The 25,975-nt window shown below is 46.3% G+C and overlaps 3 protein-coding genes across 6 annotated transcripts; 1 reads left to right on the top strand and 2 right to left on the bottom strand.

Annotated features, from left to right (window-relative positions):
• Nucleotides 1–1,001: 1,001 nt before the first annotated feature.
• LOC120951202 (C-factor) lies at nucleotides 1,002–4,191 on the bottom strand. The gene is made up of 3 exons (XM_040369773.2): nucleotides 3,532–4,191; nucleotides 1,806–1,857; nucleotides 1,002–1,719 (listed from the first exon to the last, which is right to left on the bottom strand). Exons 1-3 carry the CDS (start codon nucleotides 3,658–3,660, stop codon nucleotides 1,154–1,156), a joined length of 747 nt encoding a protein of 248 aa, XP_040225707.1. The 5' UTR covers nucleotides 3,661–4,191; the 3' UTR covers nucleotides 1,002–1,153.
• On the top strand, nucleotides 2,886–14,108 carry LOC120951180 (thioredoxin reductase 1, mitochondrial). Of its 4 annotated transcripts, none has more exons than XM_040369761.2 (2): nucleotides 2,886–3,359; nucleotides 11,719–14,108. In XM_040369761.2, exons 1-2 carry the CDS (start codon nucleotides 3,344–3,346, stop codon nucleotides 13,209–13,211), a joined length of 1,509 nt encoding a protein of 502 aa, XP_040225695.1. In that variant the 5' UTR covers nucleotides 2,886–3,343; the 3' UTR covers nucleotides 13,212–14,108. The 4 variants fall into 4 exon arrangements, with proteins under 4 accessions (XP_040225695.1, XP_040225677.1, XP_040225686.1 ...); XM_040369743.2 differs by lacking the exon at nucleotides 2,886–3,359 and adding an exon at nucleotides 9,062–9,961; XM_040369752.2 differs by lacking the exon at nucleotides 2,886–3,359 and adding an exon at nucleotides 11,276–11,409.
• A 3,480-nt stretch (nucleotides 14,109–17,588) lies between these two features.
• On the bottom strand, nucleotides 17,589–21,606 carry LOC120951205 (B-cell CLL/lymphoma 7 protein family member C). The gene is made up of 3 exons (XM_040369788.2): nucleotides 20,591–21,606; nucleotides 19,694–20,495; nucleotides 17,589–18,589 (listed from the first exon to the last, which is right to left on the bottom strand). The coding sequence occupies exons 2-3, from the start codon at nucleotides 20,226–20,228 to the stop codon at nucleotides 18,471–18,473; spliced, it is 654 nt and encodes a 217-aa protein (XP_040225722.1). The 5' UTR covers nucleotides 20,229–20,495; nucleotides 20,591–21,606; the 3' UTR covers nucleotides 17,589–18,470.
• Nucleotides 21,607–25,975: the final 4,369 nt, after the last annotated feature.

Raw genomic sequence — 25,975 nt, forward strand, 5'->3', positions numbered from 1 at the left:
AAAAGCCACGTTTTAATGAGAAACAAAATGTTGCTGGGTATAGTTGGTCAAAAGCCGGAGATGACTCCGATCCGGCATCGAAAATGTCAGAAACGGCTCCGAAAGGATGCGACGACCAGCATTATTTGGAACCATTGGGAATCGTCCTGAACCGTCCGGAATCGTCTGGAGTAGTGTTGAGTAAATGATAAGTAGATTCTTAAATATTTGATGATTCGATTCGATTTACCGAATCAATCATCACTGAAGATCCATATTCCATCTCAACAAAAGATTCATGAAACCCAACACTAGTCTGGAGTCATCAGGAGTTGGAGTTTTCCAGAATCATAGTCATCCTAAGTTGGAGTCTTCCAGAGTCGGAGTCATCCAGAGTCCTTAATCGGCTAGAATTGGAGTCGGTTGGAGTCGGTCAGTCGGTCGGATACGGTCGATCCAAGGATACTGTCGCAACTAAATGCAATGACTAGAACCATTGGTCTGTTTGGGAAGTCGGCGAGCAAAGAGAAAGACGAATAAAATCCATTAAAAATGAAATGCTGTCTCTAGTCCAGACTCTGGACTCGGGACGGCTCTAAATTTGGACAACTCCGACTCCGGTCCACTCCGACATCAGCAGACTTCGGAAAACTTCGAACGACTCCGATTCCGTCCGCCTTCCGCCGACTCCAGACGCCTCCGATTCCGAAAGACTCCAACTCCGGATGACTCCAAATCCAGAAAACTCCGATTCCGGGCAAAACTAGTAACTCTTGTTTTGCCGTAGTCGAAATCTGACTAACAACAATCGGATTCGGATAAGAATAGTAGGTAATAAACAAAAGGACACTAAAAAGCAATTACAGCCCTATAGCAAACCAGGAAAATCGTGTTATTTTCGATAAAACTTTATCTCTGCTATGTTGAGGATTCATGTTTATTGATAAAATTCCTGAATTTTTGTGTGTGATATTATTAAATATCATTGAATTTTACAAAATCGGAATAACAACAAAAGGGCGCCAGATTTTTCGGAATCGTTTTCTTGCTAAAATTTATACCAGTTGCTCTAGATCGCTCCCATAAAAACACAGAAATCTTCCTGCCGATAACATTAACCTGAGTACGTTGTTCCTTCCAAATGCGTTTTGTCAGTGCTGTGCAGTTGGGCACACTACCATGGTAGCGGTTTGCCATCGTACTGCAGGAAACCGCCGTTGTTCGACTCGTTCAGGGCGAGCAGCGTGCCCACCATCGCAGCACAGCTCTGCTCCACCGTCAGCGGTGCCTTGGCGCCGCCCATGTCCGTCTGCACCCAGCCGGGATGCAGTGCGACCGCCATGATCTTGTGGCCCTTCAGATCGAGGCTCATCGATTTGGTGGCCGCGTTCAGGGCCGACTTCGAGGTACGGTAGCCGTACAGACCTCCCTCCCGGTTTGCCTCGATCGAGCCGAGTATCGAGCTCATGTTGACGATGCAGGCGCGCTGCGGACCGACCGGTGCCGCCGGGTTCGCGTCAGACGCTTTCTTCAGCAGCGGCACGAACGCTTTCGTCATCATGATCGGCGCGACCGTGTTCACGACGAACGTGTCCACCAGATCGTCTTGCTTGGTGAAGTTCAGCCGGGTCGACTTCGGTGAGATGCCGGCATTGTTGAACAGGACGTTCAGACCGGCGCCCTGCAGCACCGCATCGACGTCCTTTGCGAACTGGTCGTAGAGGTCGAAATTTTTCACATCTGCAGAAAAAAAAACAGCGAAAGGAAAAGAAATCATTGAGACCTCCGTTGTGAGTGTTGAAACTATTGAACTTCTGCCCGCTTACCGAACTGGAGGGGAACGATGTTGGTATGTTGTTTGGCAAGCGCAAGCAGATCCTGTATTCAAATAAAATTTATATTAAAAAATTATACAGATACAGTAGAACCTCGATTATCCAGGGGTGGATTAACAGGCGGGTGGCTTAACCGTGCGCACAAATGTGATAGCTGTTCAAGCGTACGGCGAAAATTTGCAGCGATAGTTAAGTAGGCAATCAGTTTCTTGTGCAGCTCTGTAGTATCTAGAAGTATTTTCGAAATTCATGTTTGTTCTTAAACTGTTGTTAAACCTATAGTTATTGATTAAAATAATATTCTACTAACGATTGATTCAAAAGGAATGATTGATTCTTTAATCGTTAAACTAGTTAATTTTATAATTTTATAATTTTTATATGAATTTGACTTTTCTTTAACCATTGTCCGTGCAAATCGATGAACCGGCAACCGTCCGGTCCCGAGCTGTCCGGCTAATCGACGTTCTACTGTTCATGTTACACAAAAAGGCTTCTTTACATATATAAGGGAAAGTCATACAGCGTTTCCTCCTAAGGGTTATTGGTTTAGTCCAGTGATTTTTTGAGTTCGTCTCACGATTTATTAATCATTTCTCATATATTTTTGGATCGTTCCCATAATGTATTGTGATCGTTCGATTGGATTTCAATACAATTGAACCAAACAATTCTGGGTTACGCTCAATAAATCATGGGAAGCAACCAAAACATTTCGGGAAACAACAAAAACAAGGCTTTTTTACCGTAAACCCTGTAACCTAGTTTACAATATAAAAATAACAAATAAAATCTCAGAATTTGGATGCATCGATTAAACTCTTCATATTCAGCCGAAGTAAAATCAAATCAAATGCCAGTAAAATCGTTTGAAACCCAATGGTCGAAAAAAAATCCATTTCCATAACGATCAATTCAAATTATGCGAAGCTTTACAACAGTCGCGTGGCAAAACGAATTATGACGAATTACAAATTGCACACACACACACACTGTTGCGTAATGTAAACGCTGCCCCGTCACTTGCCAACTCGCGCACAGCAAATACAGCCACACACAAACACACTCGCGCACACACTGTGACGGATTATTCGTGCCGGTGCGATTATTCGGCCCGATTTGCTAGAAAACCCTTCAAACCGTACCCACGAGCAAGAATGAGAGAGAAAGAGAGAGGGAGAAACAGCAGAGCCTGACAAAAGCGAGCAAGTGAGCAAGCGTCAGCTAAAGCCGGCAAACACACACGCGAACCCACACAGAGAGGAAACCCGCACCACATCGATTCGGCAAGCGGAATTCTGCCCACAAGCCGTTTCATCCTTCAACCGACGACAGGCGACATTCCCGTGCACCGTTGCTGTGTGTGTGTTTTTTTTTGTGTTGTATCGTTCACCGTGCCTTTTCATCCACCGGCATTCAGTGTAGGAAGCGTCAACCTGTTATATCCAGCAAGCAGTGCAGTGCGAAACCAGCGCATTCGGCAGTATTATCTACAATACACACAACACGTTCGGCAGCGTTCCGCAGCGATGGCGCCATTGAATCGTAAGTGTTAGCAAAAAGTGTGTGAAAGCTCTGCGTCCAGGCGCTTGTAGATCATTCCAGAGACACGCCGTTGCGGCTGTGTGCGCGTAGCTGTGTATGTGCGCGAGGGTATGGGGAGGGGGGGGGGGGGGAAGGGGAATACAATATGGTGGACAAAATTGCACGCGCTCACCTGCGATTTGGCCGGATCACGGTACGTCGCGATGATGTGGGTCGGTGCCGGGGCCGGCAGCCCGATGAGCGCCTTGACCAGGCCCAGCCCGAGCCCACGGTTGCAGCCGGTAATGAGGATGCTGTTCATCGTTCGTTCGATGCCGGATGATGGCCCTCCTCCTATTCTTCTTCACACAGAGCGACACGCACACAGCCGTGCAGGGATAATTGACCACAGGAGGTGGGAAGCCACAACGCTCCAAACAGCAGGAACAAAAAGCCAACGAAAAAAAAAAAACACCTCACACAATGACGTAACGTTGGGCAACTCTTTCGGAGCTCTTTCGGTCGGCCGCGCTGGTGGTGTAGGCTTTGTTGTGCGGGAAGACACCCGGGTTAGAAATTTCCTTCTCGAAAAGTGTGTGTGTGTGTGTGTGCCTATGTTTGTATGGGGTGGGGGATGCGGGTGGTACAATTTGTAAGGTTAAAGCAAACCCAGGGCAACCACACACTCCGACTGACTGACTGACACACGGACCGAGACGCGAATGAGCAGCGAATGCGTGTGCGAGAGCGGAAGCGAAAGGAGTTGTGCTTGTCTTTTTCTTCCGCTCCACTTCATGCTGTTCCAACCCAGCCAGCTCGTCCTGTCAAAATCCGGCATTTTTCGACCCCCTTTCGCTCACCCTCCCCCCCGCATCACCCCATAGGGTCACCACAATCACACGCCTCGATCATTCTCCCGTACCCCTCCACAGGGGGAGGCTTTCTGTGCCTGGTAACTTTGTGTGTGTGTTTTTCTTTCTTTCTGTAGAGTGATAATTAAAATCGAAATCAACAAAGCACCCCAATGGGAGAAGAAGGGGAGGGGAGTGTTCAAGCGAAACGGGGCTCCCGAGGAAAAGGCTGAAAAACAATAATTTCCGATTGGCGGTGTAAAACAAAAAAAAAACTTTAATTACTGTGCGCACACGTTGCTGTGCAACGTGGTTGGATTAGTTTTACCTAGTTCCCTGCATTTTTGGAGGGCAAACTTTGTTGCTTTCGCCCTTCGAATTAGCAACACGAGATCGAAACCGTGGGTCCCCAGCAGCCAGTGCTGCAAAATGCCATGAGCATCGCGACAAATTCACCGAAGAAAACAATAAACATATCTGTGGTAGCTGGATGCGTCATGACTTGAGTCAACCGCGAAACTCTGGCTCGCAAGCTGAGCATAATGCCGTCACAAGCATAATCATGACTTTTTCCGGCTGTGAACAGTGCTATCAACTGTCACTGTTTCAGTCACCTACACTCATGACTGAAACGAAGCTCAAATCAGCTCACGTACACAACTGAGATGATCAGTGATGAGACCAGTTGGTGGACCAATCACGTGCTTGGTGACATTTTGTTTAGTACCCAACTCTTGATCACTCACTTGGTCACGACATTTACTGACAGTGATAATCACGACATTCTTGGAATATGCTTGGGCGTGTGATCCTAAGCAGCAAAATCAGCATGCTTTCTGGCTCAGTCTGCTTTGATTGTCTGTCGGTCAAACAGAGCGGAAAACCATGCTCATTTTGTTTGTTGGAACCTCTCGCGAGCATCGCAGATCTCTCTTGACAATCGTGACAATCACCGACACGAAATATCGCGACCAAGTAACTAAACCAAAATTTGGTTGCACAAAATGTCACCAAGCATGTGATGGTCGCAACAACTGTTTGAGTTTCATCTCTGATCATCACAATAGATCTCGTGACTGACATGATTTATTTTTAGCCAGAATTTCGCATGACTCGCATGTCGGTGACATTTTACAGAATTGATCACAGTAAAAAAAAAAGTCATGACATAGTGACTGACCAAGCGATGATCGCAAAAATGTCACGTAGCATGCATTGGTCACACCAATCGTTTTGAGTATCACCTCTGATTATCACAATTGAGTACGTAGACTCTGACGTGGATTTTGTTTCAGCCAGTGTTTTGTTATCACAGTGACATTTTGCAGCACTGCCAACAGCAAGAAGCGGATTTTTGTTTAACCTTGAGCTTGCTGAGAGGCACCGGTCGATCGACGTCGATGACTCTTTAACAATTGCAAAGAACGTCCATCCACTCGGTAGCTTGGTCTAAGTGGTCAAGTCAACCTATTGACAAATGACTGATACTGATTTCGATTTTATCGATGGCCGCTTGCGTGCCTTGTGCCACACAAAACTCGACCGTACTATCTTGAAGGGTTTCGCAACAACCCAGCAACACACACACACACACACACACACACACACACACACACACATTAAAGATTGCTCACGCTGAGATAACCCAATATATCTCGTTGTGCACAATGTGTCTCTTTGCCGATAAGCACAGTGTCCTTGCTAGTGCCATCCGGTGCTGCTTCAAGGTTTTTGGATGGCTTCCGAAAAGGGGACTCTCACAGCACGTAAAGGGAGGGGCGGTTGTTCCGATTATCGTGAATCATGCACCGACCGTTTCGATCGGAGGTCCACCCACACTGCTCCCGAACGAACTGCCCGTTGTTTGTGACGTGCCCGGTCACTAGGCAACCACCACCACCCAAGGGATGGGGGAAACATGGCGCGTGAAACTAGCCTTTGGAGTGCGGGCTGGAAATCATACCACCTCCCTCGAAGGTCAATGCGAATGTGTGTGTAAAGATAGGCGTTTGTGCAAGTCATTCCGCGCATAACTTAGAGTTACCAGATACGATTGTGCCCAGCGGGTTTTTCTCTTCCGACTAGTGCGGTTTGTGGCCCATCGAGAACCGTCTCGATGGAGCGATCCGTCATCCGTTGGTGGCAACAGGAGTCACCACCAACTAAAGATAGCAGTGAAGAAGGGTGCGAGGGAGGGGGTGAAGGTTGATGCACGCTTCATCTACTTCACAGTATGACGAAATGATGGAATTGCTTGCTGTGTTGTTTGCCGTAAGTCTCTCTCCGACGGCTCCCTGTTTTTCCCTTGCGCACGAGGCGCGGGTAATGTGCATTTCCCAGCCAGCCGCCAACAACGGTAAGGCAAACAATTAGGGGATGTGTGTGTGTGTCGTACAGCAGAGGGAGAGAGGGAGCGTAAATGGATATTCCAATTATCATTTGCGCTAGTGTACTTCACGAGCGGGAAGTGATACATGATGCTACATCGCTTTCCGGAAATGAACGGTTGCTGTTAGTAGAAAGAGGTTACTCATTAACATTTATTGTGCAACATTGTTGTAATTGTTTGTTAGATGTTATCTAAATATGATCCTTTGATTGTGCTATTCATTGAGCCCACAACAGCACATGATTATAATACATGTAAGACAATAAAAAGCACGTGTTTGTGTTGAGAATTCAATAGTCTTTTATTAATATAAAGTCGAGTTTTTTACTCTCAAAGATTCTCCAACGTTTTGGACCGTAATTGGCTTATAATCAGCCCTTTCACAAAGTTAATTTCGTAATTGAGTGAAAGTCATCTTTCATTTTTGGAACAAACATTGATGGAATCGTTTGTCCCAAATCATGGCAGATCTCAACAGAAACATTGAACTAGTGGTGGGTAACTCTGAGTCACAGATTAGTGTATTTAGTGAAATATTCCTGATGAATCAATGCATCTGAATCTCAAACTAAGATGGCGTTCTGGCACCAATCGAACAAGACACCAGACTCGAACAAACGTATAGAGTTATATTAGGAGGTGTACCGTCAGACATCTCGAATAAACACGACTCAAACCTGTCAAATGCCATACATTTTTCAAGTTCGATGTGTCATGTTCGATTGGTGCCAGAGCGCTGGGTAGAAGGTTCATAAATCTGAAGATATTCGATGATTCATTAAATCTCGTTAAATATTCATGACTGTCCAAAGGTGTATCTCAAACTCTAAATATCTCTGAGGATTAATGAGTCATTTATAATGGATGCATCTATATAGCTCTTTGACTTGATGTATGGACTTGCTCTTTTCACTAGGATATTGTATGCATTGAGTACCAATTCTTGGCCTCTTTTCCGTGCCCCGTCGAAACGATTCCTGAGTGGTGATACGTTATGCCCTTTTCGTGTATGCTGGCCGTCGCGATTCTTTCGAGATTCGTGAATCTTTTGCAAAAGTAAATCATTGAGAATCGTTTGAAACTTTTAAGTCTGAATAAATCGTTAGCGATTCATCTATATTTGAAGATTCGTGATTCGAATCACTCATCACCGGACGAATCTTTATGAAAGGTTCACAAACCACAATACTACCTTTTAACATGATGCGTTTTTAGAGTGAGAAGCAGTGACACAAGAATGTTAATTGGTTGTAAATTACTTAACCTCGTTCCAGGCAGCCGGCCAATTGTAAATTATTAAACAAATGGTAAATGTAAAAAAAAGAAAGCTTTCATAAAAGAAACATCGTGGCATGAAACGACTTGAGGAAGAGTCAACTTAAACTACAAAACACAGAATATCCCACAGAATATTGCTTTCCCAAGTAGTCCCTGAGATGCGAGGTTTAGGAGATACGCGCTTTTTTATATTTTGACAGTTCGTTAGAGCAAGTTAGATTGATTTTTGACTACCTCAGTTGTCAAATGCGAAATAATTTCCCGTTTGATGGAATTTTGAAAATAATTCCAAATGGTTCAAAATCTGTAATTTTAAGTCAGAATCATTTCAAGCAATTAATAGCTAAAACCACCCATTAAAAGCAAAGTTGCACAAAAATTTACTATACATGCGGTCTCTGAGATAATGGGATGGGATAATGAGGACCGAAAACGGCCACAAAAAAACCGTGTAAGTCGAATCTCGCGATATCCAGCCAAAATATCACTAATTTTCGTATAATTTTGCAAGTAGGGGGTGGTTTTAGCCACTTAATTCATTATTTGATATGATTCCGACTGAATATTACAGTTTCCAAACCTTTTGAAATAGTTTTAAACATTCGATCTAAACCGTACGGGGGGTTTTCCCCCTAATTTTCTACCTCCACCCTTAACACTTAATTCCAGAACCGATTCCGATTCCAAAGCTGACTCCGGAGGCGATTCCAGCGTCGACTTCGGATACGATTCTGGAGATGACTCAGGAATCGGAATCGGCTCCGGAATGGACCTGGGAATCACAATTTGCTCCGGTAACGGAATCAGAATTGACTCCAGAATTGAAATTAGCTTCGAAATGAGAATCAGCTCTTGAATTGAAATAAGAAGTTTCAATCAGTCCTCGGCCAAAGTCTATGAGATCGTTTGCAAGTAAATTTTGATTCTTTGCGGCAATCAGTACGTAGCATCATTGGATCCAAACGCCTATTCTTAGAGGATACCGAATCCGATTTTGAAGCCGATTTAGATTCCGGAACCGGTCCGGATTCCGGAGCCGTTCCATTTCCGGAATCGCTTCCGATAACTGATTCCGGACCTGCTATCCGATTCCATGATTCCAAAAAACTTCGGAGCTAGCCGGAATCGATTCCGATGAAAACTTCGTTTTTACCATCGCTACACCGGAGCGAGAAAAGAAGCGTTTGACAATTGCGTCAGCCACTGTCGCTGTATGTGTCGCGTCTGCACGTGCGAGCATCTGTGTGTGCGTTGTTTTGGTCGGCGACAGGGGTCGGTCGGGTAGTTTGGCATACCACCGCGCCACCGTCGCTTCCTATTGCGGGGGGGCTGTCCAGCTGTCATTTTAGCAAAGTTGCTGCTCCGTACCGCGCGCGACCATTTGATTCCCCCGGGGGGTGTCCGCTGCTCCGTCCAACCAATTATCCAGCATTGTTAAAGACTGTGCGTGTGTATGTGTGTGTGTGTTGAATAACGCAAAGGAAACGGTCAGCAAGAAGACATTTTCTTCCCCCTTTTTCCCTTTCTCATGTAACAACCCACATTGGATTCGGTTCAGGCTAGTGGTTACGTGGTGTTTGGGAGGTTAAAATTTCACCTCTTCCGTCTGTGCGGCGCTTCGTTTTTTGGTTTCCCTCAGTGCCCCGCAAAGTGTGTGTACGAACCAGCAGTGAGTGTACTATTGGCCATGAAAGTGTGCGCAGCGAAATATTTGATTGCCCGGCGCGCGTAACACCACGCAATTATTGAAAGAAAATCACGCACACACACAAACACATCTTTCAACCTTTTCTCACTGTGTTGTGGTGTCGTCGAGGGTTACATTCGTGCATTCGCTGCGACATCACCATCCACCGGCGCTGTTCTTATCTACCAAAAAGGCAGCAGGAGCGAGAAAGGGAGTGTGGTGTGGGAACAATAGGAGCACCAAAAAAAAGCCTCATCATCGCCGGTCGTGTCGATAGCAACACACACGCACACACCTTGACACACTCAACGAAACAGCGCGATGGCGACGGCCGTGCTTGCGAGACCCGCGCGAAGCCTTATAAATGTTGTACAGTGCGTGCGGCTGATACGTACCCAGGCCACCGTCATGTTTGCAAGTGAGTAGGTGCACCGGTGTAAAAACAGGTCGGATTAACCTCTGCCACTATCAACCAAAAAAATACATCATTCCAGGCAACCGGGCTACCTGGGTAGCCAACAACTTTGAGGGCTCATAACTTTTGAATGCGTAATCCAATATCGATTCAAAATTATGATGAAAATTGAATAAACTAGTGCAGTTTCCATAACTGTGCATGGATTGGTTCAACTCGCTACCGTTTTTATGTCATAGCTTTTCAAAGCTGAGAGGATTTTTTTTGGGAAAAAAAATACAGAGTTAAAACATTTTTTACAAACACATTGGAACTTTACAAAAATTTCACATTAAAATGGTTCTAGTGGTTTTGAGAACTGTATATTCCTCGTCTAACATATTTTTCCAGAATTTTTTAACAATTGTTTAAAAAGATAAAGGAGATTCCATTTGAATAAAAACCGTTATAACACGCCTGTCATCGTAATTTTATAAAATGCGACAAATGCAAAACTTCTTAAAATGGCTATTTTTGGTAACTTATGTTGAATTAATACTGCAAATAGACTGAATTTAAACATTGTGCGTGAATTTTATTTGATTGTTGGTGTCTTTCTACCAAAAAGGGTCATGATGTAACGGTTTTTATTCAAATGGAAACTCCTTTATCTTTTTAATTACTTGTTGAAAAGTGCTGAAAAAATTATGTTAGACGTGTGATTTACAGTTCTCAAAACCTTTAGAGCCATTTTAATGTGAAAACGATGCAAAGTACTAAAAGCAATGTTTTTGCAGTTTTGTAATTTTTCTCAAAAAAAAAAAAAATCCAGCCAACTTTGAAGAGCCATATCACAAAAAACGATAGTGGGTTGAACCAATATGTGCACAGCTTTGGAAACTGCATTATTTTATTAAATTTTCATCAGAATATTGCATCGATATTGGAGTACGCATTCAAAAGTTATAAGCCTCCAAAGTCACTGGCTACCCGTGGGAAAAGAGGTATTGCAAAAACTTCTCCGTAACAGGTTTATTAAACTCGAAAAATTCGACAAAAAAATAAACAGGAGAAAGATGGCTGTGATTTACACGCACACACATTCCAAATTACAAGTCTATCGGTTTTCCTAGGGCCAGAGAAATAAACAATCAAAATCGATTTGGCTACCCGTGTAACCGGTTGCCTGGAATAGGGGTTAACATTGCCATTCATCTTCCCTCCTGCAATTAGTTGTGCAATTTCCTCATTTAACGGTTTGTTTGTGGTTTTAATTTGAATTGCGTTTGACGTTTTCGTCGTTTAACGTTTGACGTTTTGCACCACTTTGACGTTATCAAGCACAGCGTTGTGTCGCGCTGTTTGGGGTTGCCACCGGTGAAATTGTGCGGCTCTCGTAGGAAAGGAAGGTTTCGTTGTTCATTGGCACAATCCAAAACGCTTCTTCATGGCGGCGGCAACGGCAGCGGAGCGTTAGTATTCGTTCGTTTGTATTTGCTCTTCTCCCCCCCGCCCGCAACCGATATGTTGACGACGGCGGGAAGTACCATGCTGTGTCAGGTAGTGGCGCAGCGCTTGCTTTTCCTGCAGTTGTTGCACTCCTTGGATCGAACCGTTTGCCCACCACAGCGAGAAGGTAGCAAAGGTCGCCCCAAGACACACACACGCACATCCCATTCCTCCGCAAAGTGTTCTTTCCGATTTAAGTGCGATCCTTACAGCCGGAAAAGCTAATACTTTTCTTTCTCTCCTCTCTCTCTCTCTCTTTCCCCTTTCTGCAGAGGAAAACTATGAGTACGATCTGGTGGTGATCGGTGGCGGTTCGGGCGGTCTCGCCTGCGCCAAGCAGGCGGTCCAGCTCGGCGCGAAGGTGGCGGTGCTGGACTTCGTGAAGCCGTCGCCGCGCGGCACCAAGTGGGGCCTGGGCGGTACCTGCGTGAACGTGGGCTGCATCCCGAAGAAGCTGATGCACCAGGCGTCCCTGCTCGGCGAGGCGATACACGACTCGCAGCCGTACGGCTGGCAGCTGCCCGACCCGGCCGCGATCCGGCACGACTGGGCGACGCTGACCGAGTCGGTGCAGAACCACATCAAGTCGGTCAACTGGGTGACGCGGGTCGACCTGCGCGATCAGAAGGTGGAGTACGTGAACGGGCTCGGCTACTTCAAGGACGACCACACGGTGGTGGCGGTGATGAAGAACCAGACGGAGCGCGAGCTGCGCGCCAAGCACGTGGTGATTGCGGTCGGCGGCCGGCCCCGCTACCCGGACATTCCCGGCGCGGCCGAGTACGGCATCACGAGCGACGACATCTTCAGCCTGCCGCAGGCGCCCGGCCGCACGCTCCTGGTCGGCGCCGGCTACATCGGGCTCGAGTGTGCCGGCTTCCTCAAGGGGCTCGGGTACGACGTGAGCGTGATGGTGCGGTCGATTCTGCTGCGTGGCTTCGACCAGCAGATGGCCACCATGGTGGGCGATTCGATGGTGGAGAAGGGCATCCGGTTCCATCACCGGTCGCGCCCGCTCGCGGTCGAGAAGCAGCCGGACGGCCGGCTGCTGGTGCGGTACGAGACGGTGGACGAGGCCGGCACCGCCACCAACGGTGAGGACGTGTTCGACACGGTGCTGTTCGCGATCGGGCGCCAGGCCGAGACGGGCACGCTCAAGCTGGCGAACGCAGGCGTCGTCACGGCCGAGGGCGGCAAGTCGGACAAGCTCGAGGTGGACGAGACGGACCACCGGACGAACGTGCCGCACATCTACGCGGTCGGCGACGTGCTGTACCGGAAGCCGGAGCTGACGCCGGTCGCCATCCATGCCGGGCGCATTATCGCCCGCCGCCTGTTCGGCGGCTCGGAGGAGCGCATGGACTACGCGGACGTGGCGACCACCGTCTTCACGCCGCTCGAGTACGGGTGCGTCGGGCTGAGCGAGGAGGCGGCCGAGGCCGCCCACGGCAAGGACGGCATCGAGGTGTACCACGCCTACTACAAGCCGACCGAGTTCTTCGTGCCGCAGCGCTCGGTGCGCTACTGCTACCTGAAGGCGGTGGCGCTGCGCGAGGGCAACCAGCGCGTGCTCGGGCTGCACTTCCTCGGGCCGGCGGCCGGCGAGGTCATCCAGGGCTTTGCCGCCGCGCTCAAGTGCGGCCTGACCATGCAGGTGCTGCGCAACACGGTCGGCATCCATCCGACGGTCGCGGAGGAGTTCACCCGGCTCGCCATCACCAAGAGCTCGGGGCTGGACCCGACGCCGGCGACCTGCTGCAGCTAGGAAGGGAGGAGGCGTACGGACAATTCGTTGCCTGCAACTCACACACACACACACACCAACATTCATCACTTTTCTTTTCTTCGTCCTTTAGTTTGTCGCTTTTTTTGTTGTTTTCTTTCAAAATCCAATTTGGCGGGAATGGTATGGGGTAGTGGAAAGGTTTTAGCATGTAGAAAGGAAGGCATACACACACACACACACAGGTGCGCGTCGCTGAGCAAAGGAGAAAGGATCCTTCTAAAACACATTAAAAAAAGAGGAAGCAGAAAAAGAATAGAAATTTAAAAATAGACAGCTCGTTAGGACGGCTCTTTTGCCCCTTTTGCTCTAACCCGGTCCGATTTGGGTCCAATCGCTGTGAGGAAAACGTTCCATCTCTTTTTGTTGTTGTTGGTTTGTGCGAGTGTGCCCAATGTAATTGTGGTGTGCAGCAGCAATGTGTGCATGTGATTTGTAGTGTGTGGACCAACGGGACGGACCGGAACGAAGCGGGAGCGGAGGGTGGCACAAAAAGTAGAGCGAAGGAACAACAGATTTTGGTTTATAAAACCGAACAAAGGAGGAGAGGACGGTTTTCTTTGGATTGTTTTGCTAAGTTAAGAACAGGCCTATACGCCGCCGCCGTGTGTGTGGTGAGGATAGTGTGCGCGCACTACCCAGTAACAACAGGGAAAGTAGAAATAGAAAAAAAGGAGAGATTATTCCCGCACAATTGACAACTACAGATCCATCCGGGGACGGTGAAGGTGCCGGTTCTGCGATCAATTCCCCATTTGTACGGTTTCTATTTCATCAGTATCAATGCGTCAGAGAGAAGGAAAGAAAACACACACAACAACTCAACAATACATGTGTATCGAAATTGCAAGTTGAAAACTTGTGATGAACCCACGGAAAGCGTATCGGGTGGTGTGTTTTATTTGTTTGGACCTATTTTTTTTTTATTGCAAATTGTTACACCGAAAAGTAATAGACTGATAAATTCCAGTTTTCCAAATAGGGCAGCTAATTACTGTACAAATTACTGAACATCTTTTAGTATTACATTTCATGCCGTTGAACTCTACGAAATTGAATTATTGTAACATGTACTGACGCATTACAGGGTTTCCCACGATTTATTGGTTGGTTCCCACGATTTATTGGTGCGTTCCCACGATTTTTTGGTCATTTCCCATCATTTTTTGGTAGCAACCCACGATTTATTGGTCGGTTCCCAAATATTATTGGTCGGTTCCCAAATATTATTGGTCGTTTCCCAAATATTATTGGTCGGTTCCCAAATATAATATAATATAATACCGACCAATAATATTTGGGAAACGACCAATAATATTTGGGAACCGACCAATAATATTTGGGAACCGACCAATAAATCGTGGGTTGCTACCAAAAAATTATGGGAAATGACCAAAAAATCGTGGGAACGCACCAATAAATCGTGGGAACCAACCAATAAATCGTGGGAAACCCTGTAATCAATATGGTCGAACTCGAGGTTAAATTTTCTGTATGTTAACACGTACATTGCTTTTACATGACAATGGTCATCTTCATTTGAACTTTGGAACGAATATTACTTGTTCGTAATGCATTTTAATAATTACTGAATGCATGTTAGCCTCGAGAATTTTTCAGCTCTAAAGGGTTTTGTACCATTCTTAGAATATTCCCAATATTTCTTTTTTTTTTGCAGCAAGGGAGGAGTGGCTCTTACTTTGATGTTCAAAAGTTCAAAGCAACAATTACTTTGTTTCTAAAAATGTATAATGATTTATGTGCCAAAAACAACTGCATACTCCTGGCCCGTGGTTTGATATGATTTAGAAAATTTAGCTTTACTCCGAGCCTTTTATTACGAGGGATTTAGCCCAAGAGAGCTCAGAGGACAAACGAGTGTCGAGTTAACTCTTGTTCATAATTCAATAATTTTTCTATTTACCAATCGGCACTGATCCAAGCAAAAAAGCCGGACTGTTGGTCGGACATTCGCAAGACTTTTCGTGTTTGTTTATACAGTGAAATCGCTCGTAGTTGAATCTTGAAGGAACCGCCAGAGATTAGAGAGCTATTCAAGATATTAGAGAAAACTGATGAAAGCGTTGCTATGAAGTAAACTTAACCAATAACTTGGTGTTTTGCAGTGTTTTGCTTTCAGCAGGACTCAGCTCCAGCCCATAAGGCTTCAATCGTGCAGGAATGGCGTAAGAAGTAGTGTTGGGTAAATCTGATTCAGATTCATCTGATCAGATGAAGCTGATTGAACCTTTGGAATGATTCGATGATCTGAATCTCGGATGGAAAGGTTCATGCACTTCGAAAGAATCATATATCTGGAAAGACTCACAAATTGCTAGGCATTTATGAATCTCAAGGGATTAATAAATCTTCAATGATTCATAAAGCTTGAGCCTCTCATTATTCTTCTTCTTGGCGTGGTCATGTCAGCCTATACAGACTTTCGAGATTTCTTGGCAAGTACCACGCAACCGAATAGATTGTTTCATTTCGAAGAGACGCGAGGCTTGAACCCACGGGTATGTTTTGGTGGGATTAGGCAAATTCAATATTTTGAAAAGCATACATCTCTAAAGTATGATGAATCCCTTGGAGAAATGTGAATTTTAAAGGATTTATGAATCTTATAGATTTATAAATTTTTGAAGATGTGTCCCAAAATTATGAGAACTCCTGAAAACCCCCTGCAATAATTAATCCGTCTATCGATAATACGATAATAAAAAAAAATACAGTAAATTTTATGTGAACTTGTTCATTTGACTAGGTTACAGGGCTGCGCAAATAAATGTCCCTCCTAAGAGTACGCTGAAATTAATGGCCTCTTAACTCAATTAAAATGAGATACTTATGACGACCCCTTAAGAGACCTAAAACCAAACCCATACTGGTAAGGTTTCATGAATATTTCGTTGAGATTCATTCAAATGATTCTGAAACGATGAGTGATTCAAATCTCCAATCTCTAAAGATTCATAAATCTCCAAGTAATCCTAAATATATAGCGACTTGCGAGTCTCCAAAGATTCATAAAGCAAGAAAGATTCACATATCTTTAAGAGATGAATATGAATTTATAAAGATTTATGAATCCATCTCCAGAGATTCATCAGTCTAGAGATGTATGGTGTCCAAGATATTGAATTTGCACGATCCCGTTATTGAGTTCAAGCCACGTCCTTAGAGATTCGTGAATCTATGAGATTTATGAAGCTTTCCAACCGAGATTCTGATTCATTCAATCATTTAAAAGATTCCTTCAGATTCGTGAATCTGAATAAGATTTACCCAACACTAATACTGGTCCTGGCTCGAATACATTGCATATTCTGATTCAAGAACTGCTAATACTGAACCTATACCGGTTCTGAAATCGATATGAACCCATACCTAACCTGGAGCCTATCATGTACCCACACCGGTTCTGGAATTAATTATGAACCCATACTGTTCCAGAAATAGCTGCCGATTTCAATTATTTCTGAGAATAGTACCAGGAACTATTCCGGATTCGGATTCGGAACAATACTTAGGCCTGGTTCGGGTGTATCGGCATGTATCCGATACAATTCCAGTATCAATCGACAAACTATACTCGGTAGACAATGTGCAGCGTAGGAAATATTGCAGGAATTAGCGTAGAAAAATTTAGTGCAATTTCTATAGTGATTGATTCTTCCCGTCTTGTAAGGTCAGCTTTTGGCCCGCGGGCCGAACTTTTGCGCGACCGCTGCTGTGGGTTCATGTCATCCCGGTGGAAAAGAAAATCCCGACACAAAGTGCTCTTCTTCCATATCGGCGTCATTACGACAAGGGGGAGAGATTTATTTGTTTGTTTGTTTTTTTTTTTAAGTCCAATGCAGGAATTGCCTTATCTCGTTAGGTATATGAACCAGGCGCCACAGGGGGTTGGAGGGAGGGGGGGGGGGGGAGATACCTGAAGTGTGCCCTCTGCAACGGGGGTATTGAAAGAAGGGCGGGGGGGGGGGGGTGGAGGAAAGAGTATAAATGCATCTTTTGGCTGACGGTTCTGGCCATTCCCACCTTAACGACGTGTGGGGTGGTGTTCATCCCCTTTTTTGCCGAATGACCCCTCCGCTTTGTTGTCCCCTACCTGGGGACCTGGCCACTATACACCGCATCACTACTACTACTACTACCACCGTCAATCAAGTACATCTGACAAAACTCTCTCCAACTCGTAGGCGCTTCCGTACTTCGAAAAACGCTACCGCATTGCCTGCCAATGTCATTTCATTTGCCCTTTGTAATTCAGGGCGCGGGGAGGGGACTGTCTTAGAAGAAATGGTTAATGTAATAATGTGTGTGTGTGTTGTCTTCTGTGTGCAGTTTAGCGTGATTTCGTTTGTTGCACATTCATCATGTCCGGGTTTACATCTCGCGCATCATGCTCCACAATTACCCGCTCTTTTACTAAACGCCTAAAAAAAAAAAAACGAACGCACACTCCAACGGCGCGCGCCCCACAAGCAAAAGTAAAAAAAAGAAGGTCCATTTACACAATTAAGCCTTACACTATAACTAACGGCGTTAAGAGAAGGAGGAATAGCACAGAAACGGGATGGGGGTAGCAAAAGAGCGTGTCGTAGGGTCGAGAAAATGAAATTAAAACTACACACAGCAAAAAGAAAGAAAGAAGGAAAAACGAACGAAATCGTGAACTTAAAACAAAGGCAGTCGAAAAACGAAAAAAAAAACAACCTATCCTATTATCCGGCGGTCCTTACGAGCTAATAATATTATAAACTGTCTCCTGTCTCGTCCCTCTGCTCTGCCCTCCAACCGCTCCCCACCACGAAAAGGTGTGTCGTCTTGCAGCGGGTTTTAGCAGGCCGGTCCCCCGTGGCAGGCTGCTTCTCTTTGTACATCGTAATCGGTGTTTTGTGTGTGTGTGTGTCTGTGATAGAGAGAGAGAGAGATGTGCTTTTTCTCTCTGTGGTTCGTCGGTTTCTTGAATGCAGTTTCGCGTTTGTTTTGGTCCTGTCCAACACAATTACACACACATACACGCCACGATTGATATATGGCGTCGGTGCGCTGTGGCAGGAGCAAAGGTTGGACACCGTGCCGAGAACCATGCGGATATGCGTGGTGATGACGGGGAGCGAACAGACAACCGTGGTGTCCTCGGGAGGCGGGAGGGGATATAATTGTTTTGTCCTAGGGCGTCGAGCGTTTTGGGGGTTGAGTCGGGCGGCGTCACCCGTCACCAAGGGCTCTCTACTCCCTCTTGACTCGCTTCGGTTGCGCACTGTCGCTGCCCTGCGAGTTGGAATCCTCCGAAAACATGTTCGACACGAAGTCGGTGGCGCCCTGGGAATCGCTCACGATGGAAAAGCCTGGCGAGAAACGGGGAGGACAATAAACAACGGGAGTATTAGTAAAGCGGCACAAAGCGGCGTCATTTCCCTATTCTGCAAAGTTGTGATGGGTAAAGTTGGCATAACTCCGGAGTCGACTGCGATCATTTCGGAATCGACTCTGGAAGGTAGGTCCGTATAGCATTATCCGGAGTCGTTCGGAATCGCCCATAGTCGTTCAGAGTCCTACGGAGTTATTCGAAGTTGGAGTCGTCCGGAGTTGTTGGGAGTCGTACGGAGTCATTCATAGTAGCCCGGAAACGATTGGAGTCGTTCGGAGACGTTCGAAGTCGGAATCGTCCGGTGTTGTCTGGAGTCGCTTGGAGTCATTCGGAGTTGTCCAGAGTCGCCCAAAGTCGTCTGGAGTCGTCTGGAGTCATCCCGAGTTGTCTGGAGTCATCCCGAGTTGTCTGGAGTCATCCCGAGTTGTCTGGAGTCATCCCGAGTCGTCCAGAGTCATCCGGAGGCATTCAGAGTAGTCCTGAATCGATTGAGTCGTCCGGAGTCGTCTGGAGTTGTTCGGAGTCGGCTGGAATTGTTCGGAGTCGTTCGGCGTCGGAGTCATTCGGAGTTCTTCAGAGTAGTTCGGAATTGATTGGAGTCGTTCAAAGTCGAATTCGTCCAAAGTTGTCTGGGTAGTCTGGAGTCATTTGGGGTCGTCCAGAGTCGCCCGAAGTCGTCTGGAGTCATCCGGAGTCGTCTGGAGTCATCCCGAGACGTCCAGAGTCGACTGGAGTTGTTCGGAGTCGGAGTCGTACGGAGTCATTCAGAGTAGTCCGGAATCGATTGGAGTTGGATACTTCAGGAATCGACCCATGTCGACCTTTGAAACAATGACCTGTATACGAAGTGCACGCAAAAAGTGAAAAACAAAAAAACAAAAAAAAACACAACGAAATGAATGCCTCATCGACTCTGGATGACTCCGAATGACTCTGACTCCAGGCAACTCCGACCCCCAAAGGACTCCAGGTAACTTCGAACGACTCCGCACGACTCCAACTCCGGGCGGAACTCGGACTAGCACAAAAACCGGAGTCGGATGCCCTGCCCACGAGTGTGCAAAATGCCTACGAGACGTACAGGTGTTGGAGTCTTCCGCCAGCCCGAAGTTGGAGTTGGAGTTGGAGTCCGTACCGGCCGGCGGCGGCTGGGGCAGCTGCTTCCGGTTGTTTTCCTTGTTTTCGCTGCTGTTGCTGTTACCGTTCGCGCCGCCGCCACCGTTCACCTGCCCGCCGGCTCCCGGTGCACCGCCGCCACCGGGCGCTCCGTTCGATTCGGCCGTTTTGCCGGTGCCGGGTACCGTCGCCGCCGAGCCGCCGGTCGACCCGGGCGGCCCACCAATCGCGGCAGCCCCAGTGCCAGCTCCACCGCCGGCCGCCGCCGGTTTCTTCTTGTCGTTGGTCGAGATCGGCACCCATTTGTAGATCTTCATCGACGTCTCCCCGATCGTGACCCACTTCTTCTCCCAGTGCCGGACGCGGTCCATCGACAGCATCAGCTTCTTCACGTCATCCTTCTTGCTCGCGCGCGTCTCCGCCCGCACGCTGCGCGACATGGTCGAGCCGGTGCTGCTGCTGCCGCTGCTGCCCTTCTCCTTCACCACCACGCCCACCATCCGCCTCGTCGTCAGTGTTGCCGCCGCCGTTGTGGATGGGTGGGTGGTTTGAGTGTGGTTGTGGTTTTGTTTCTTTTTTGTGGTTTTGTGGTCCGACACACTGTGCTCGCTTGCCTTCTGCGTGTGACTTTCGTGCACTTTTACCCCTTCTTACTGGTGTGGACGTTTCCTTTTCTTGCCTTTTTAATTTTCAAATACACACGTACGGCAAACTGCGCGCTGCCTTTGTACTTTCATGTCCTTTTTCCTACGACCGTGCGGGGGTGCCTACGAAGAGAGGAAACCAACGGTTACATACAGCGTTGGAGGAGGGTGGTGGGTGGAAAGATGGGGGACGGGGGAGATGTTACGCATTTGTTTACCTTTTTCTACCCGCTGCCGGACCCACTGAGCCCGCTGCCGACGGATTGCCTTGCTGCCCGTTGTTACGACGCTTCCCTCCTTTCCCGTGCACACGCCCGCAGGACCTTGCTCCTGCGATTGATTGTTGATGTGAGTTTTGTTCGACGAGGCTGCTGCAACGGTTTCCTTTCTACGTGTTTGAGGGCGAGCGGTTTTGATCGTGGCTCTTGGGGGGAAGCGTTTGTTGCTCGATGATGCGGCGGAGAAGTAGGATGGGGTGGAAGGGACCGTAATTGGCAGGGCTAGAAGGGGCTGGCCTGGCGAGCCTTCCTGTCCGCTCCTCTCACAACCTTCGCTGGCCGGGGGCGGCGTCGGGGGAAGCCATCTGCACGCGCGAGGACTTGAGCACACACACGCACGCACACGGCGGAGGTGAGGAAGGGAAGGGGGAGGAGGAGAAAAGAATCGTCACGGTAACGCCGTGCCGTCGGAAAAGGAGGAGGGCCGGGCGAACGGCGATGGCTTGTCCTCACACGGTTTCACACGGCAGGAAAGGGATGGGGGGGGGAGCAAAAACACCAGTGCCCCACAAACGCACACACACACACACACACACGCGCGAACTACCGGGGTGGCCTAAGCTAGGAACGCCGCGATATGTGCAACGATGGCGGACCGCAGCCAGTTTCAAAGATGGAGATTTCGCGACGGAGACACACACAACATTCGGACGCCGTTTGTTGAAGCGGATCGCACCAAGGGACACACGGCTGCGCGCAGGAAAGTGGAGGATGAGGCAAAGGAAGAGCGAGAGAGAGAGTGTGTGAGAAAGAGTGAAGGACCAGGGATGAGGGAAATGCAAACAGCTCGGGCAGGGGCTGTACGATACGCTGTCAAACCTTTTCTTTTGCTCCATTTTCTCCTATGCTGAGCTTCTCTCTCACTCTCTTCTCGACGGTGGGAGAGAGAGAGAGAGAGAGAGAGAGAGAGAGAGAGAGAGAGAGAGAGAGAGAGAGAGAGAGAGAGAGCCCGCAATGGTTGTTGTGTGACAGTGAGCGAATGAAAAGGGAGCAACAAATCGCATCGAGCAGCAAGCCCCGGTTTATACCCGGGGGTGCAGGAGCGTTCCAGCGAACGCCGAGCGGTAAAAGTAAGGCTCAGCCCTCTACGTTACATTGGAGAAACGTTACATCCCTTAAAATATTCCCAAGCAGCATTTTTACTACAGTTTTGTCATCCAGGCGACCGACCAGTGTACATTATTTGAATAAAAAATATTTTAAATTGAGATGAAAAAAAAGTTAATTGCTGTAAGATGAACCGATTTCAAGGAGATTTAATTTTAAAATAACAATTAAATAACAGGTTTAATATTTTCATTGTTGCATTATGATTAATGAAAAAAGTCTGAAAGAAGGAAGCTCATGAACACCCCAAAAGCTTTCAATTGGAGTAACATTTTCTATGATTAGAAAATATAAAATATTAAAATATTTTTAATTAAATTATATATATGAAATATAACTATTACCTTTTCAATCTATGTTTCTGGCCATTTTGAATAAAAATTACTTTAGATGCAAGGGCTCTTTTTAAAATGAGGTTAATGAAGTTAATAAATACTTGTAAGTATTTCATTATACTACGTTATCAATGACTGGGTAAATAAAAAAATAATCATTTTTTTTATTATTTACATCTTTTATTTATAAGATTGTTAAAATTATAATTCTTGAAGTTGTGACAACTTTTCTAATTATCAACAAAGCTTTTCTAACTATCATATAAAAGTAAACAATAATAAGACATGATTATCTCTTAATTTGCTCATCCACGGCGGTTAAAACAAACGTTCAAAAATGTGCTTGGGTTTGTGATTAACAGGCGTTACGCGTAACGCTAGCGTAACGTAGAGGGCTGAGCCTTACTTTTACCCGCCGAGCTGCGTCGAGCTGTTTCTGTAGTGACATTTAACCCTGCCACTGGCAACCAAAAAAAAAAACATCACATTCCAGGCTACCCGCGTAGCCAGCGACTTTGGAAGCTTATCACTTTTGAATGCGTAATACCGATGCAATATTATGAAGAAAATTGGATAGTTCAATTCAAATTTTCAAACCCATGCATATAACCATTTCAAAGTTTACACGATTTTTTTGGAGAAAAAAAAACAAAAAATTTCAATACTTTACCAAATTTTTACGGCAAAATGGCTCTAAAGGATTTGAGAATGGTAACGCGACTAACATAAATTTTTCAGATTTTTTCTACGAATAATCAAAAAGGTAAAGGAGTTTCCATTTGAATAAAACCCGTTACATTATGACTCTTCCTGGTAGAAAGACAAAAATACCAAATAAAATTCACAATACATGTTTAAATTCAGTCTCTTTACAATGCACAGTGGAGCGCCGATTGAAATGATTTTAATTTTGCCGCATTGCTGCATTCTGTAGATTCGTGTGCTGCCCAAATCTTATACAAAAGCTTGCGGCAAAATCGCATGCAACGAAGTTCTGACCGTTTCCTGACAGTTCAATACAAAGTGACATAGCGTGCTGAGGAGTATCATAGAACATGGATACAGGCTTTCCCCGAGCTACGACCCCCTCGAGTTACGACGATTTGCAGATATGACGATTTTGATTTTGACAGTCAAAAGTTGTCAGAAATTAATGTTTTTTTTTTCGAATTGCTGTGCAGATAACCGTTACACATGCATTTCCAAAGATTCCACAACTACCTGATCTTGAATATCTATATCGTGTAAACAGCATTTGGAGTAAAATTAATACATTATCGAACACTATTTTAAATGCTATACACGATATCATAGATTCCGACTCTTCAACAACGGTTATAAACTTTATCTTCTTCTTTTTGGAACAACAACCGTTGCCGGTCAAGGCCTGCCTGTACCCACTAGTGAAGTGAGCTTGGCTTTCAGTGACTTTTTGTTACCGTAGCAGGATAGTCAGTCCTGCGTATGGGGGCACGGTCTATTCGGGGCTTGAACCCATGACGGACATGTTGTTGAGTCGTTCGAGTTGACGACTGTACCATCAGACTGGCCCAATAACTTTATATTCACAGATATTCGACATACAACTATTTCAACTTAAGCTTTGCTTTGGTACATTTCTTCGGTCCCAAATACAGTCGTATCTCGGGGACACCTGTATTACAAAAGACGCTATAATTCATGGAAAATTTCAAAAATTCTCATCAGCAAAATATGAAGTGAATAGAAACTGGCAATTTTTTTCCAAAAATATGATATATTAAAAATAGTGTTGGGCATTGTGCGCGAGTGCGCACTGTGCGCACAGCACACCTCATTGTGCGCACTGCACAGCACACTTTGTACTGTGCGAGCACACTTCGCACAGTGCGCGCACTTCGCACTTTTCGCACAGTGCGAGCACAATCCGCACTTTTCGCACACTTCGAACAGTGCGGGCTCTTTTCGCACACGCCGCACAGTGCGCGCACTTTTCGCACAGTATGAGCACACTTCATACTGTGCGAGCACACTCCGCACAGTGCGCGCACTTTACACACAGTGCATGAACAGTCCGGACTTTTCGCACACTTCGCACAGTGCGAGCACATTCCACACTTTTCGCACACTTCGCACAGTGCAAGCATGTTTCGCAAATTTCGTGCAGTGCTTCACTTTGTACTGTGCGAGCACACTTCGTACCATGTTACAGGAAGTCAGGTGGTATGGTACTGAGCATATTTTGACAAACCGCCTTTAAGCATCAGCATCAGTTAGCATTAGCGACTCCGATCCGTTGGTGCGACGAGTTCAAGTCGGGGCGAATCAAAGATCCATAAATCGCTTGCACACATTCATACCACACACATGCCCATCGCCCCCCCCCCTCCCCTTTTGCCCTGTCCCATGTCTTCTCTTCAGTTAATCACAAAATTTGACTAGGGCTCCGAGTGAAAATTGTAATTTTTGCATCAAAACATGCGCTGCTATCGCAAGCCTGCGACGCGAATAACAGTTTTCCCGTGAAACCAGCTGTCTGTTTTATTGCACAATCGCAAAGCGGTGGCTCCGAGTACAAGCACAGACACGTTTCATCTCAGCCAAATTCAAGAGAAACCTCAACCCACTGGAGCGTCGTTTACCTACGACCTTCACAGTTCATAGTTGTTTTCAAGAAACGCGTGCTTGATGTCAGCCGATTTTTCCTGATAATTTCTTCGGCTATGGACCGCTGTGTTGATATTGTGTTTCGGGGCCTTTAAATTTTTGTCTGGGTGTGTTGTATCCTTGTGTTTGTGTAACGGGTTTTCGATCGGGATTCGAAGAGGTCAGGTGTCCGCCAAGTTCATCCACTGTTAGACGAACCCGATGGCTGAGTAAATGAACTCTAAGAGAAAAAGCTGACATTGGTCGTGTGGTCGTGGTCTTTGTGTACGTACCACCATGGTACGAAGTGTGCTCGCACAGTGCAAAGTGAAGCAAGTGAAGCTTGCACTGTGCGAAGTGTGCGAAAAGTGCGGAGTGTGCTCGCACTGTGCGAAGTGTGCGAAAAGTCCGGACTGTGCTCGCACTGTGCGGAATGTGCGAAAAGTGCGCGCACCGTGCGAAGTGTGCTCGCACTGTGCGAAATGTGCGGAGTGCGCGCACAGTGCGGAGTGCGCGCACAGTGCGGAGTGCGGGCACAGTGCAGAGTGCGCGCACAGTGCGGGTGCGCGCACAGTGCGTAGAGCGCGCACAGTGCGAAATGTGCACCGCACACTGAGATGTGCGTGCGTGTGCGCACAGCACACCTAATTATGCTCTTTTTCCCAACACTAATTAAAAATAAAACTCAGAAATTTGGAGATCTCAGGAATAACTTCTCAATAGAGACCATTTTATGAAATTTTGATTTTTTGCATGACAGGTGTGTTGTAACGGTTTTTATTCAAATGAAAACTACTTTATCTTGTTATGGGTCATATAAAATTATGAATGAAAAATGTTACACTTTTATTATACAGTTTTCAACACTATTAGAGCCATTTTGCTGCGAACATTTGGTAAAGCACTCAAAAAATATATTTTAAGTTTTGTGTTTTGTTTTTTCTAAAAAAAAATCCTGTTAACTTTGAAATGCTTTGAACTTTGAAAATGCATCGGCATTGAATTACGTATTCAAGTGACAAGCCAGAGTCCAGAGTCACAGGCTACCTGAGTAGCCGGTTGCCTGGAATGGGGTTAATTCATAATTTACAGGGACTAGATTGTTTTATGAAACGCGTTGGTGCAATCGTGCCAGTGAGTGAGTATAGCTCCGATTTAAGTAATAATTTGTTAGTTTTTTTTTACAATTTGTCGACAGTGATCAGCAGTCGAGCAGTAAAAGTGCTCGAAACCACTGCTCGATCGAAGCTGCACGGCA

This window comes from Anopheles coluzzii, chromosome X (genome assembly GCF_943734685.1).
Source record: "Anopheles coluzzii chromosome X, AcolN3, whole genome shotgun sequence".
NCBI lineage: Eukaryota > Metazoa > Arthropoda > Insecta > Diptera > Culicidae > Anopheles > Anopheles coluzzii.